Source organism: Delphinus delphis, chromosome 13, assembly GCF_949987515.2.
Source record: "Delphinus delphis chromosome 13, mDelDel1.2, whole genome shotgun sequence".
NCBI classification, from domain to species: domain Eukaryota; kingdom Metazoa; phylum Chordata; class Mammalia; order Artiodactyla; family Delphinidae; genus Delphinus; species Delphinus delphis.
This window is the reverse complement of record NC_082695.1, coordinates 40,625,530-40,642,087: the sequence shown is the minus strand read 5'-3', so window position 1 is coordinate 40,642,087 and position 16,558 is coordinate 40,625,530. Positions and strand designations below refer to the sequence as shown.

The 16,558-nt window shown below is 41.2% G+C and overlaps 1 protein-coding gene across 1 annotated transcript; it reads right to left on the bottom strand.

Annotated features, from left to right (window-relative positions):
* Positions 1-565: 565 nt before the first annotated feature.
* HRH4 (histamine receptor H4) lies at positions 566-9,623 on the bottom strand. The gene is given in 4 exon segments (XM_060027771.1): positions 566-757; positions 759-1,379; positions 6,041-6,204; positions 9,509-9,623. Coding segments are annotated over 4 exon segments (1,092 nt in total).
* Between the last annotated feature and the right edge of the window lie 6,935 nt (positions 9,624-16,558).

Sequence of the window (16,558 nt, the reverse complement as noted above, 5' to 3'; positions counted from 1 at the left end):
GGATCAGGAATATGGAGTCTGGAAGTACACATGCCCTCTGCTCTTCTATCTGGCACCCTCAACCCCCGTCCTGCCAACTCAAACCCTAATTCGCCTGCTCAGTGACCATAACAGTTACCCACCCCCAGCAAAGAGGGCACAAGAGCTCTTTTTTTCTACTGTATACTTTAGGGAATGATCTTAAAACGTGACGAGTTTTCATCACTGTAAAATAAAAAAGGGAAATTCACTTAAGACTGTAGCAAACACTGAACATAGAAAACCAAAATTCTTGAATTTCACAATCAACGTTATTTAACATCTAAAAGACAAAGAAGAGGTGATGACTAAGAAAAATATAGTGCTTTTGTGATTATGAGTTTACAAAAATATTACTGTCAATTTCTAATTATGCTGTTGTTATTCACCGGAATAATTTTCCACTGACTTCTAGGTTCCAGGTATTTTTTTTTCAAGTTTTCAAGTGTTATGATTTTCTGGATTTTTTCAGTAGAGTGGAAAGGGCAAGATGAAAGCCAGATTCATTTAGGTGAGAGCAAGACTGAAATTTACATAGGCACAAAGATTAAGAGGACGTTGACCGATTGTGTGATGGTATGGACTGCTTTTTCACACAAAATATTTTCAAGAAAGCCTTCTGAAAACGCCTGTGACACAGCGAATACAAAAAAGGATTGTCAAAGGAATTGAACCTCTGAAGCCAAAATGTGAACTCATACACAGCTGTTGCTGACAGACTGAGGTCTGTGGGGGATATTGAACATTGAACGAATAATTGTGAACAGAGAGTAGGGAGCCCAGCAAGTGGCAAAAACACCTAAGAGAATGGCCAGTGACTTGGCTAATTTCCTGCCTCTGCACAGCTCAAGATGTTCGCTTTGTTGAAGAACAAGGGAATCTGAATGGGAGAGGGAGCCCGTTTTGGAAGCAGTTACACTATTTGGCTGGGCTATTAAGGAAAACAAGAGCCTGCTCTTTCTTCTTGGTTTCTCTGAACGAAGGGATGCTGCTGCTTCCTCTGGGTTAGAAAAAGATGTCCTTGAAAACAGTCCACTCCTGAATGAGCGTCCATAGCTACTGGAAGAGACAGAAGTGAATCTAGAGTGCCACCTACTGAGATTACCATACTTCCATAGGCTCCAGTAAATATACATGTTGAAATAAGCCATCAACAAGACTGGGATCATGAATTCCAACAGCACCATGAGGGCAAGGATATACCATTCCGTTAGGAATCCAGGTTCACAATCCCCCTTCCCATTCTTCCAGGCCTCTGAAACTAGAATTATTGGCCCATGCACTAAGAAAGCCACTACCCAGACGGCCACCATCAGAACCACAATCTTCAAGATCCCAGTGTGCTGAGCTCTGTAAGGTACCTAAAAGAAACCAAGGAAGTTATTTTCAATACAATGAGCATATGTTGATTGCACAAAGCGTACCATCGGCCCTCAGGAGTTTCAGGGATGTGCAAAGCGGGGATATTCACTGAATTTGGGTAACATGATCTGGGCCAGGGCAGAGGGTTCAATTTCGGTGGACCCTGGGCCAAGATGTAGACTTTCTTAGCAGTTCAAGGTTAAACCTCTGACACTATAGAAAATGTCAAGGTCAATATCTAAAATAAGAATGCAGTCTTCCTAGTCCACAGACACTAACCTGAACTGTTAACTGAAACGAAATGCCCATTTTCACGGTGTTTTTTTGTTTTGTTTTGTTTTGTTTTTTGCGGTACGTGGGCCTCTCACTGTTGTGGCCTCTCCCGTTGCAGAGCACAGGCTCCGGACGTGCAGGCTCAGCGGCCATGGCTCACGGGCCCAGCCGCTCCGCAGCATGTGGGATCTTCCCGGACCGGGACATGAACCCGCGTCCCCTGCATCGGCAGGCGGACTCTCAACCACTGCGCCACCAGGGAAGCCCTTTCACGGTGTTTTTAACTTGCCAGATGGATCATGAGCAGCAATTTTTTTTAATGAATTGGAATAATCAGTGTCAGAATGCATCACACATCCTAAAGATATGTATTGTTTGATGAAACTTTTGCTTTGGGAATATAGATGTACATAGAGAACGAGAAATGTGTGTACTGAATCATAGTGTAAAATGCATTTATCACTGAAGTCACAGAAAAGTTTAAAAGGCACTGGCTTTTCTAAATCCGGTATTTAGGAAGAATCTACTCTGCAGTTTATGCTGAGCCTTCAAGGTGGGGTCAAAAAGAGAAGAACTCTTATGTTACTCCCACAAGATGACGCACAAAAAGAAAGTTTAAACCAGCTGTGGGGAGATACTACAGTGTTACTGAGCGTGACCAAATCATTTATTTCTACAGACGTATCTACCCGACAAAAATGGTGCCAAAGCAGTGGTGGCCAGCCACTGGGGAGACATGGCTGTGGTGCGTGCCACGGTCTTTTTATAGGGGTGAAAAATGTTCTAAGTCCACTTGGTCACAAAGACAGGCTTCTGTAAGGGAAAATGGGATTCTCTGAGGGAGGATTGCTCTTGGATCACAAGACCCATGACTTTTGATTGATTCTGAAATCTTCTATAAGAAATCTAAAATGCCAACCACCCTGTATGAGGGATAAACGTATGACCCAAGACTTTCTTAAGGGTACCTAGAGCACACAACCTGTCTGGACACCTTTTAGGTCAGTAAGATTCCTTCCAGCCCAAATATTCCATGTTTCTCTGCCTTTTGCACTCAAGGGAAAGGAAATGATTTACCCATGAAGTTGGAACACACTTCCCTTTCACCATCTCTCAAGTGCTATTTTCTCTGTGAGTTTTCAAGTCTTGTTCTAAAGTGGTTTCTCATTTTTATTAAAGGGGTGTAACAATGCCCAGCACTGTCTTTCTCTGATGGATTGTACATGCTGGGAAGGGCTCACCAATTGGCTAGAGGTAAAAGGAGGCTGGTTTAAAAAAAAAAAAATTATTTTTAAAAAATGCAGAGAAGTGGGGTTTTCTTTTTTTGTCTTTTTCCAAATTACTGGTATTTCTGAGGCTAAGCTAAAATGCCTATGGTGCTGACCACAAACTCCCATGTACAATACATTTTTTTGCCTTCTGCTTCTCATACCACTAATTAATACTTGCGCTAAATCTAATGATTATGAAGATGGTAACAATACCCAGATGGTCATAAACTGCATTTAGTTTTTTAATTGCTCTGTTCAGCCTTTGTAATGATATGATGCAATATGCTGGAAAGTAATCTCTTTTCTATTATGCATAAGGTCAAATGGGATAATGGACATCCAAGGGAATTGAGAAGATGATGCCAATCTCTTCATCTCTGGGTAGCATTCTTAACTGATAACAGTTCAAGCATTGCTTAAATCCAGGCCCGTGCCTCCCTGAAATCCATCAGTGGCCCACTTCTCACCCACTACAGAATATGTCCATTATTCAGGATGTTGTCTCTTACCCTGCTTCCTTCCCCACCCCAATAAGATATCCAAACATTCCGTCAATCCGGTTTCTTTTGTGAGGCAGAGCAACCCCTGGAACTTGCTGGTATTAATAACGAGATGGGATTGAGCCGTTCTAAGTGCCTGTCATATACTGCCATCTGCATCGAGCCTTCCTTCCCCAAACTATTGTCAGATTTCCATTTCCCAAGCCCAGCCTGCCGCCTTCCCCTATTACACTGTCTCCTCTACTTTTAGCTACAGCAAGAGCTCAATTCCGCATGATCACTTCCTATGAGCTCCTGTGGTCTTTAAAGGCTTCCTTCTGGCTTCATACAGCTGTGTTGGAACTCAGCCAACAGAGGTGCGAGTGCTGCCTGAGCACCCCCGTGAGCATTCATACACTCATGCGTGGAGCACTTTTTACACTTGACTCTGTGCTGTGTACCAGGGACCCGGATCCAGCTGACCTAACCCTCACCAAGTTTACAGCCTCCATTGCCAGGGGAATATCTCAGGGCAAGACCAAGAAACAAGCCCGCCCATTTTCCCTCTGGACATCACTCCTCAACTCTCTGTAACTTCTAAGCCCTTTTTCTAACTGGGCAAGCCATCCCTTACCCTAACACAAAGCTGGGGTTGCCTCAAGAGCTTGGATGTTCCGTGAAGAATGTCCCAGTGAACACTAACTAGGAACACTCAGTGAAGATTAAAAAGAAAACCCAGAGAGAAAGGAAAATTTTAAAGTACAAATTAAAGATTTAGTTAAAGAAAGATTATTAATCAGAGCACTGCTTTTCAAACATTTTGACTGTGACCTAAAGTGAGAAATACATTTTATACCCTAATGAAGTATACAGACAGAAGTATTCATAAAACAATACTTACCTTTATTATGCACAAGGTACTCTGATAGTTTATACTCTAACTTAAGTTCTGTTGTACTTCTTTCCATATTTTTTCATTCTACGAAAAAGTGACGTAATAACCCACTGAACTGATTTCATGACTCAGTAATGGATTACTATCTGTTTGAAAAATATGAGATTATAGGCTTCTGATGGCTAATCCAAACTGATCTGTACTCTCTCCAGGGTTCGTCCAGAACAAACTGCAGTGGACTCTGGTGCCAATAAAGTACTCAATGTCAAGTGTCTGGCTGTCCCACCACATCCATTCTCTACTTCCTCCTGGCCATATGGCAGCTCAGCTAGAGGCCGCACTTCCCAGCTTCCCTTGCAGTAAGGTAAGACCACATGACTAAATTTCACCAATGAAAGGTGAGTGGAAATGATTGTGTGATTCTGCACTACTTGGTTAAAAGAAAATCCCTTACCCTGGACTTCTGCCTTTTGCCCTTCCTTTCTAGAACCTGGAGTGACAACAGCATGATTTGGAGCATGCAGAGGAGGTTAATGACTTAGGGTGGGTGGGGGTCAGCAAACCACTGTCCATGGAACAAGTGTGGCCCACGACCTGTTTGGATAATAAAGTTTTATTTGAGCAGTTGCAACAGACACCATAGGTCCCTGCTCTAGAGGGTACAGAGCCTGGATCCCTGGGTGAGTTCCTGGAGCAGAGCCTTCCCATCTTCCTGAACTGTTCTATGAGAGAAAAGTTAGCTTCTGTCTTGTTTGGTCTCAGCATTTTGGAGTCTCTTCGTTACAGCAGTTTATCCTTGCCTTGTCCAGTGCACCCTCCCAATCCTGTCTGCCTCCAAGCTGCACAACTCTCCCAGGACGGAACTGTCACTGTCCTCTCAATGCCTCCAGCACCACACTTAGTCCCTTTGTTTATGGATCTGTCTCCACATTAGACTGTTATGCTCCTCAAAAGGAAAGACTCTGGAGATTCAGTTTTGTGTCCTTAGCAAAATCCCTGTCGCAGAGTCGTTTCCCACACATTTGGGTCCCTGGAACTCAGGAGTGAAGGAAGTTTCCCATCTAGGTCTCAAAGACTTCAGCTCACCGTCCATGTTTCTGTGGCCTCTTCCCACCCCTCATCCTTATTAACATCAACCTTATTCTCTCCTTTATTCTATTGCTGATAAATTTAGCTTAAGAACTGTCACGAACTAGTTGATGAGACTGTTCTAAATCTTGGGTAAGTTCAAACTTTCTTGGCATGGGTCCTAAACTGGCACTGGTTAGTTTCTGGTTAGTGCTACTGTATAACCTATAGCTTCCCTGTATACTGTCTTTTCCTTTGGTCATTCAAAATTAATTTTCTCGTGACATTCAGAAGTCTGGGAGTCTTTCTAATCACCCACCAAGTTCCATCCTGAAGAAAACATTCAGGTCTCAAGTTGTCTAAGGAGTTGAACAGATGAACCTACTGTGAGACTCATGCATATCCAATCTACTATGGATTCGATTTACCACTTCTCACAACTTGCCTTGGATTTTGGTGGACACCTTCCCATTTTAGTGGTACATAAGACAGTGACCTAACCAAATCACACAGAAAATGTTCACTAAGCACCAATGAAAACTTAGTGCTAGATAACAAAAGGGTAACAGGCTTCTCTAAGTTTTGCCAATTAAACAAAAAAATGTTTTGCTTGGGGACCCAAAATTTACAAGTATATAATCTTCTAAGGAGGGTAAATTAATATTTTGACTTACAGCATTTGAGACTGACTGGTATTGATCAAAGCTGATGAGTACAATGTTATACACAGATGTTGTGCACAAAAGATAGTCAATAGTGAGCCAAAATGCAGAGATGTTATCTTCAAACTTCCAGTTGAACAGCCTGTGAGGGATGTACAAAGGAATGGAGATCACACCTGTACAGGGAAAAAATGAGGGTAAAGAAAAATAGCACATATCAGTGAATACGAAGAGACATAGGAACACAACACAATGAACTCTCTGAACTGACCAAAAAGAGATGGATTATAATTTAGAAATTCATGGTATTTCATCAACAAACTCAGGACTGATCTCATACACATTCTTTAAATACCATTTTTAAAATAGCTGTCACAAACGTCGTACCTTCAATGGCTTCTTATTACTTTCCAAATTAAGTTCAGGTCCCAACATGTATTTCCAGCCATGTACAGCACACATCATCTTTGTGTTCATGACCCAACCCAAACAGGATGGGCCACCCTTCCCCCATACACATCTCACATTGTCACATCTCTTTGCCTTTGCCAACAACATTCTTTCTTCCTAGAATATCCTCCTCTCTTCTACGGAGAAGTCTATTTAATTCCTTCTAATTCTTCACTTAGTTTAAAAAGTGGCATCCTCCTTATCATCTTTCCTGGAACTTCCTGGGTAGATGTGACCCCTCTGTCACTTGCCCTCTCCTGGAACTTCACTCATCTCTCCCTGTCTCATGTACAAATATATCCTACTTTATATCGTTGTCATACGTCAACTTGTTTCTCCTGAGGACTGGGACTGTGTGGGAAGTCGATCTTTGTATTTTTCACAACATCCAGGGTTGACCAATGGCTCACATGTTTAACTCAAGGAAATTAATAACAGCTAATAGGTATTGTGCAATTACCAGATGCCGGACATTGTGCTATGTGTATTACATATATCATCTCATTTAACTTTCACAGAAACTTTATGAGGTAGGCACCATGCTGAGTTAGCAGATAAGGAATCTGAAGTTCAAAAAGGAGACATTATTAGCCCAAGTAAGGGAAAAACTGGATTTGAAACCAAGCAATGTGATTTCATAACCCCTGACTTTAACTGCTACCCTTCACCAAATGAACAAATACCTGAGTGATTCAACTCAGCACAGAAACTGCTTCATTGTGGAAAATGACTGAACTGGGTTCCTTTTCCTTTAGCCTTATAGGGGTTTTCAGTTGTATTGACATTTCAGACAGGTGGTCTACTCACTAAGAAAATAATCTATTAAGTGGACGCTCGGTTGAAATCTTATTTTGTTGGATATCTTCATATTTTATGAAGGCACTTGGAAGGAATTCCCATTTTCCATATGAGAACCAAGTTAACCTATCATGAAGAACAATAGTAAAGATAAAAGAAAGGAAAGGGAAGATTGAAGGAAACCCTTCATTCTCCCAAAACAAGATGACATGAGCACCCCAATGTTCATTGCAGCACTATTTACAATAGCCAGGTCATGGAAGCAACCTAAATGCCCATCAACAGATGAATGGATAAAGAAGATGTGGTACATATATACAATGGAATATTACTCAGCCATAAAAAGGAATGAAGTTGGGTCATTTGTAGACATGTGGATGCACCTAGACTGTCATACAAAGTGAAGTAAATCAGAAAGAGAAAAACAAATATTGTATATTAATGCATATATGTGGAATCTAGAAAAATGGTACAAATGAACTGGTTTGCAAGGCAGAAATGGAGACACAGATGTAGAGAACAAACGTATGGACACCAAGGTGGGAAAGCGGGGCAGGGGTGCTGGTGGTGGGATGAAATGGGAGATTGGGATTGACATATATACACTGAATATGTATAAAATAGATAACCAATAAGAACCTGCTGTATAATAAATAAATAAAATAAATTTTTTAATGTATATTTTAAAGATAATTATTGTAAAAAAAAAATGACATGCCACCATGAAACTCTTAGAAGAGAACATAGGCAAAACATTCTCTGACATAAATCATACCAATCGTTTTTCTTAGGTCAGTCTCCCAAGGCAATAGAAATAAAAGCAAAAATAAACAAATGGAACCTAATCAAACTTATGAGCTGCTGTACAGCAATGAAACCATACACTAAATGAAAAGACAACCTACAGACTGGGAGAAGATATTTGCAAATGATGTGACTGACAAGGGCTCAATTTCCAAAATATATAAACAGCTCATACAAATCAATAACAAAAAAACACAACCCAATCAAAAATGGACAGAAGACCTAAATAGACATTTCTCCAAAGAAGACATAGAGATGGCCAACAGGTACATGAAAGGATGCTCAACATTGCTAATTATTAGAGAAATGCAAATCAAAACAACAATGAGGTACTACCTCACACCAGTCAGAATGACCATCATTAAAAAGTCTACAAATAACAAATACTGGAGAGGGTGTGGAGAAAAGAGAACCCTCTTACACTGCTGGTGGGAATGTAAATTGGTACAGCCACTATGGAGAACAGTATGGAGGTTCCTCAAAAAACTTAAAATGGAGTTGCCATATGATCCTGCAATCCCAATCCTGGGCATATATCCAGACAAAACTATAATTCGAAAAGATACATGCACCCAATACTCATTGAAGCACTATTTACAATAGGCAAGCGAGGGAAACAACCTAAAAAAAAAAAAAAGAAAGGCGACATGAGGATATAAAGGTGTTGTTTTAGAACCAGTGTAAGGAAATGCAGAACTTAGTGTCCTGTACCTAGATGTACATACAAATGTGAGAGACAAGACACCATCGAGAAGAAGAGTTGTATGGTCAGTTCTTACCTGTAGTTCAAATTGCCTGCTTGTTTTACATTTTAACTCTATGTGTATGTATGTATATGTGTGTGTGTATATATATCTTTTAGGATTCTAAATATTTCTGGCATATTATTTTTTTAATTGAAGTATAGTTGATTTACAGTATTGTGTTAGTTTCAGGTGTACACCATAGTGATTCAGTGTTTTCGAAGATTATACTCCATTATAGGTTATTACAAGATAATGGGTGTAATTCTCTAAGCTTCCTTATGGTGCCTTCCATCTCAAAGGGGTGTGTGTGTGTGTGTGTGTGTGTGTGTGTGTGTGTGTGTGTGTGTGCACCCGTGGTATCTCAGGATCACCTGAGATAAATCAAAGTATCTTCAAAACAGAGAAATTTATTATATTTTGGCCCAGAGTTTGGCTTCCAATGTTCCCGACAGGAGCATTTTCCACATACACGCTCATTTCCTCCCCTGGATGGGAAAGAAGAGCGGGATGCCACCAATCATTTGCATTACAGATGCCATTGTCTATTTATTGATAATGTTTTTCACAAACTTTCTGAATTAGATAAAAGAGAAAGGTGTTTTCAAAACCTCTGGAGCTGCTTGAAATAGCAGTTAATTGAAAACAGGCTCAAGTCTATTTCTTTTGTTTTAATGAATGTCACCTGCTGTCACCTTGAGTTCTTTGGGATGGTTTAATACGAACGTCACGCTCAGTTCCTCTGTCTTGTTGAGTGGTTTTGCGCCTCCTTCCAAAGGAGTTTCAGAACCTGAAACCATGAACCTGAAATACATCTGTGATATACCCTCTCCTAGGTGTTTCCATAACTTCCACTCTGGAGTCATGCTTCTGGGTCAAATAGACTTGATAAGAAAAACTAATAGCCAGGTCCTTGAAAAGAGCCATAAGTCTTTGGCATGACCAATTGTGATGGTGGGAAGGTAGGGGAGTGAGGGAAAACAAACTATATTAAAAGAAGATGGTAAAGAAAATAAAAAGGAAGTGAAGGAACCAGGGGGAGGAGAGAAGAAGGCTTCTGCTACTCCCTCCACCCCTAGCTCACTCTGCTCCACCCTATCTGGCATCAAATACACCGTACACACACCCTCTGATTCTTGCATGGGTTTCCTGGGCATGAACCATTCTTCCCTCAGAGGCTCCTTTTGTTTACTCCAATGCATCTTCCTCAGTGAGCCCTACCCCTGAGGTTTACATTGCAACCTCTACCTCTAACACATTTCCTCCCTGCTATTATGTTTTTCTCAGTAGCAATGATCAACCTCTAAAATGCTATGTAGTTTTATTTACTTATTTATACTGTTTACTTTCCTCTCCCCGCCCCTGCTCCCAGGAAAAATACAAGCACCATGAGGGTAAGGATTTTTGTCTGTATTTTCACTGATATATCCCCAACACCTAAATGGGTGCCTGGTTCAAAATAAATCAGTGTGGGATGAATGAATAGATGAGGACGGGAAAGCCCAGTTTGCATAAAAATTGTCACCAGTCCGGTATCGCCCCTTCTTTCTGAAGCCAGTTAAGAAGCTGCATTTTCCATGAGAAAATGATAATCGAAAGGTCAGGGAAGGGACTTCCCTGGTGGTCTAGTGGTTAAGACTCCATGCTTCCACTGCAGGGGGCGAGGGTTTGATCCCTGGTGGGGGAACTAAAATCCCACATGCCATGCCAAGTGGCACAGTCAAAAAAAAAAAAAAAGAAAAAGAAAAAGAAAAAGGTGGAGGGAGCTAAAAGCCCCAATGAATTCTTTGGGCCAACAGAGGAGTGTGTAGATAACAGTGATTGTATAGAGGGTATTATGGAACTCTGTGCTTCAGAGCTGCAAAGGGCCCTGCTCAAGTATTTACCAGGGTACTGACCAGCACAGTATGTGGGGAAATGTTCTCAGACAGGAAGAAGAACCACTCAAAAAAGATTAGAAGGAACAATACCCAGGGGTCACAAGGGGCCAGTTACAGACTTTGTTCCCACCAGCCAGACTGACAAAACTCAATTCACGGGGCACTGGGTAATATATTCAGAAAGGTCTTGCCTCAGTAGTCAGAAATAGGTAGCCCTATACCAAATACTGCTTGGATCCTGCCTCACAAATCTTAAAAGCAAGATCTGAAAGGACCAAACCACTTCCAAGTAACTTAATGGAAGCTCTGAACACAGCTCAAGAATATTTATAGAACATAAAAATATCCAGTCCCCAGCAAGGTAAAATGTATAATGTCTGGAATCCAATTAAGAATTATCAGCCATGCCAAGAAGCATGCAAATAAGACCCATAATGCAGAGAAAAACCAATCAGTTGAAACCACCCATAACTGACATAGATACTAGAATTAATAGATAAGGACATTAAAGCAGTTATTATAGGTGTATTCCATATTTTTAGACAGATATATAAAGAAATAAAATTATTTTTAAAAGACCCAAATCAAACTTCTAGAAATGAAAACTGAAATGTCTGAACTAAAAATACATTACAAAGGATTAATGACAAATCAGAAATTGCAGAAGAAAAGATTAGTGAATTTGAACATATAGCAAAGTAAACTACCCAAAATAAAAAACGGATAAAGGAGAATTTTTTTTCAATTTAACAGAGCTTCAGGGGAGGATAAATTGGAAGTTTGGGATTGACATACACACTACTATATATAAGACAGATAACTAATAAGGACCTACTGTATAGCACAGGGAACTCTACTCAGTACTCCGTAACGGCCTATATGGGAAAAGAATCTAAAAAAGAGTAGATATATGTATGTGTATAATTGATTCACTATGCTGTACACCTGAAACTAACACAACATTGCAAATCAACTATACTCCAATAAAAATTGTGGCACAGTGGTTAAGAGTCTGCCTGCTGATGCAGGGGATGCAGGTTCGAGCCCTGGTCTGGGAAGATCCCACATGCTGCAGAGCAACTGGGCCCGTGAGCCACAACTACTGAGCCTGCGTGTCTGGAGCCTGTGCTCCACAACAAGAGAGGCCACAATAGTGAGAGGCCCGCACACCGCAATGAAGAGTGGCCCCCGCTTGCCACAACTAGAGAAAGCCCTCGCACAGAAACGAAGACCCAACACAGCAAAAATAAATAAAAAATAAATTAATAAACTCCTACCCCCAACATCTTCTTTAAAAAATAATAATAAATTAAAAATAAATAAAGGAGATGCTGCACCTGTCAAAAATTTAACAGAGTTTCACTAAGCTGTAGGACAACTTCAAGGGACCTAATATATGCCTACAGAAGTCCCTGCAGGAAAGTAGAGAGCAGGGAACAGAAGAAAAAAATTGCAGAAATAATGGGCAAAAGCTTTCAAAATTTGATGAAAACTATAAACCAAGAAGTTCAATGAACGTCAAACACAAGAAACATGATGAAAACTGCACAAAGCATATCAAATCAAACTGTTCAGAACCAGTGTTTAAAAAAAAAAATCTTAAGAGCAGCCAGAGGAGGGAAAATTACATACAAAATAAAAAAGATATGGATGACAGCAGATTTCCCATCAGAAACAATGTAAGCAAAAAGATACTAGTCTAACATCTTTCAAGGGCTGAAAGAAAAAATATGTCAACCTAGGATTCTGTACCTAATAAAAATAACTTTCAAAAACAAAGGCGAAATAGGAATTTTTCAGATGTATAAGAGCTGAAAGGATTCATCATCAACAAACTAGAACTACAAGAAATGTGAAAGGAAGTTCTTCAGGCAGAAGGAAAATGAATCCAAATGGGCATAGGAATCTATACAAAGGAATGAAGGACAACAACAAATGGAGGTTTTCTTGCTTGTCTCTCCTAGTAGAAATAAGTTGCTAAGGGCTAAGGCTGCATTTTGTTTCATTCTGTTTTATTACTTTTTGTTTAAGTATGATATACACAACAAAAGTACATAAATCGGGACTTCCCTGGCGGTCCAGTGGCTAAGACTCCACCTTCCAATGCAGGGGGTGCAGGTTCGATCCCTGGCTGGGGAACTAAGATCCCACATGCTGCGCAGTGTGGCCAAAATTTAAGAAACAAACAAAAGTACATAAATCATAAGTGTATAAAGTACACAAGTCATAGACGTATAACTGATTAATTTTTACAAATTGAACATACCCATGTAACCACCAGCCAAATCAAGAAACACTCAACCCTCATGGGTAAGACTATCCTAACATCTATAATCAAGATTAGCTGTGCCTATTTTTGTATTTTATAAATGAAATTATGCATTCAAAATTTACATTAGAATTGGGAGATTGGGATTGACATATATACCCTAATATGTATAAAATGGATAACTAATAAGAACCTGCTGTATAAAAAATAAAATAAAATTCAAAAAAATTTACATTAAAATACTTCACATATATTCTATATGACATGATTAAATTATAAAGAAATTTATATATTCTACTCCACTATAATTTATTAATTTCATTTGCGATGCTTTTAAATTTATTAAAGTGAAGAATAAAAGGAATTTGTTGCATTTCCCCTTTCTTTACAATTTCACTGGAAGGGAAAAAACTTTCCTTTCTCACTTGGTAACCATAACCTGAGCCTGGAGCTTCCTTATTGGACAATTCTACTTCATATGTACTCTTTAGGTATCCACTTCAAAAACCAAGAATAGGATCTGGGTAATAAAAAGGTAAATACCTCTGAGTTCAGAACTTACATGTCTTTCATATATACATAGTTTCCCAAAGGAGAAAGACTCTGATGAAGCAAGAGGCAAGCTATCTCTCCCCACTCCATCCCATTCTCCTTATATCAGACTTGATAGAAACTTAGAGTACATTTAGCCTTCCTAGCTACATCTCTTCAGATCAAGGTCCTCAGTTCACTGCCCATGCAGGCAACAGTAAGTAAAATAGTATCACGTTCAGTTGACTTATTTTACTTATCACTTTCAAAGTAGTAGGTTAGGGCTTCCCTCGTGGCGCAGTGGTTGAGAGTCTGCCTGCTGATGCAGGGGACAGGGGTTCGTGCCCCGGTCCGGGAAGATCCCACATGCGGCAGAGCGGCTGGGCCCGTGAGCCATGGCCGCTGAGCCTGCGCGTCTGGAGCCTGTGCTCTGCAACGGGAGGGGCCACAACAGTGAGAGGCCCGCATACCACAAAAAAAAAAAAAAAAAGAAAAGAAAAGAAATGGGGGTGATTAAAGAAGAAAGACAAGAAGGATGAGGCAGAAGAAAAATGAAAAGTAAGTCTGAGAGAGCCTTCACCTGGAGCACTGCTAAAGGCTTATGTCCTCACTCCTTGTGAGCCCAAGAAGGCTGAGTCGCAAGACCAATGGCATAATACCCAAGCCACTCTCCATCCACAGCACTGGCCAGACTCTACTGAAAGTTTACAATGAAGAGTTACCTAAACTTGTCTCAAGGATCAGTGTGTATTCAGAACCAACAAAAGAAAAGAAGAGCCCGGAGCAGATAAGGAGCAGCAAAGTTGACAGGTATCTTAATTTATGTTATCCCACAAGCAGAAACTGAGACAAAGATCTGTACAAGTAGTTTATTTGAGATATGATTCCAAGAGTAGGGGAAAAGTAGTAATGGGAGAAGAGCGGGGAAAGGAAGCAAGCCAAGAAGGGTGCTTTGAAGTTATACTTTGACTAATGAAATCTTAATCCTACTGGGACACTCTGGAAGCCAGTGTAGAACATCCTCCTCAGAGTTATTCCCGTAGTTGTGAGGGAGCCATAAATCATTGGCTAAAGATTGCTAGGGTTTGAGGGTGGCATTAATTCTCCAGTATTTCCAGACTGCAGAGCAGTCTCAGGCCACCAGAGAAAGCCGTCAGCAAAGAAATGCAGATGCTGGCAGGTGGGAGGTCAGCAGGTATGAGCTACAGCAACGAGGCCAAAGGAGATTACAGGCTGGGCACCAACAACATAGTTATAATCCCAAGGGCTTTTCTCCAGCAAAGAGTAATAGCAACCATGTTCCCAACTTTTACCTTTCTTAGATGGCAGCTAAGGCTCATTTTGTAGACAAGAAGGGGAGGGCTCTGCTTCATTGGTTACCCTGGTGGCTCCCATGTGGGATTTTTGAACTTGGGTGCTAGGTCCAGCTGTATCATACTTTAGATTCATATCCTGGAACTGAGCCACCTGGGAAGGTACTTGCCACCTCTTACCCAGTACTACCATGGACACAAACCTATTAGCGGATAGACACCAAGGGGCAAAATTGGCCTAACTAAAGATGTAAGTGTGCTCAGAATAGCCTCACAGAGTGAGCAGGATATGACAGAGGTTACTGTGACCTTGGTGCTAGAGTTGATGATGTGGTGAATGAGTGGCTGTTCCAAAGGGTAGATCCAACTTTATTGAGAAAATGTGCTATGCAGGTTTTCACCCTGTTACAAGAGACCAAATGACCTGCAAAGCCTGAAATACTTCCTATCTGACCCTTTTACAGTGCTAATCTGCTATCATAAGCAACAAATGAGTGCCCAGACCCTAGTCAGGCTCTCACTACCTCCCACAATAGAGGAGATGTCAAGGAGGAACCAGGGGGGCTGACTCATCAGCCTTACTGTTGTTGGGAGTCACCAAGACCACCTTCAGGTCCAACGACTTACTAGAAGGGCTCGCAGAATGCAGCAAATCTGTTATACTCACAGTTATGGTTTATTACAGCAATGGGATACAGATTAATATCAGCAAAGGAAAAAAGGCACAGAGTCCAGGAGAAACCAGGTGCAAACTTCCAGTTGTCCTGTTGTCCTCTCCCAGTGAAGTCGTATGGACAGTGCTTAATTCTAGCAATGATGTGTAACAACATGCATAAAATATTGCCAACCAGCGAAGCTCACCTGGGCCTTGGTGTCCAGGGGTCTTATTGGAGATTGATCATTATAGGCATTTAGCGTCCACATGGCTGACCTGAATTACTTAGTCTCCAGCTCCCCCAGAGGTCAAACTGAATCACATGGCCCAAGATCCCCACCATGAATCACATTGTTAGCTAGACTATCTGGCTTGAGCAAGGCCCCAAGTAAACAAAAACACTGTAACGGGCAAGATATTCCAGGAGCTTAGCGGTTATTTCCTAGGAGTTGGTCAATGGCCAAACTATTTGTTAAAATATGAAGGGTTTGGACAACCCAGGCCTGCTGAGTTAATCCTTACGTTTAGTATTTCCCCAGAACTGGATGAATGATGGAGAGATAAAGAAGTAGCTCAGGGGGATTTCCTTGGCAGTCCAGTGGTTAAGACTCTGTGCTCCCATCGCAGGTGTCATGGGTTCGATCCCTGATGGAGGAACTAAGATCCCGCATGCCTCACAGTGTGGCCAAAAGTAAAAAATAATTTTTTTTTTTTTTTTTTTTAAAAGAAGTAGCTCAGGAAAACATACCAAGAAGCTGGATGGAGGGCTTCCCTGGTGGCGCAGTGGTTGAGAGTCCGCCTGCTGATGCCGCGGACGCGGGTTCGTGCCCCGGTCTGGGAAGATCCCACATGCCGCTCAGTGGCTGGGCCCGTGAGCCATGGCCGCTGAGCCTGCGCGTCCGGAGGCTGTGCTCCGCAACGGGAGAGGCCACAACAGTGAGAGGCCCGCGTACCGCAAAAAACAAAAAACAAAAACCAAACAAACAAAAAAAGAAGCTGGATGGAGAACAGACTGGAGAGTCCTCAGCCCTGGAGAATGAGGAGCTATGCTTCCTACACATCACAGTGGGCTCCTTCCTGGATACCC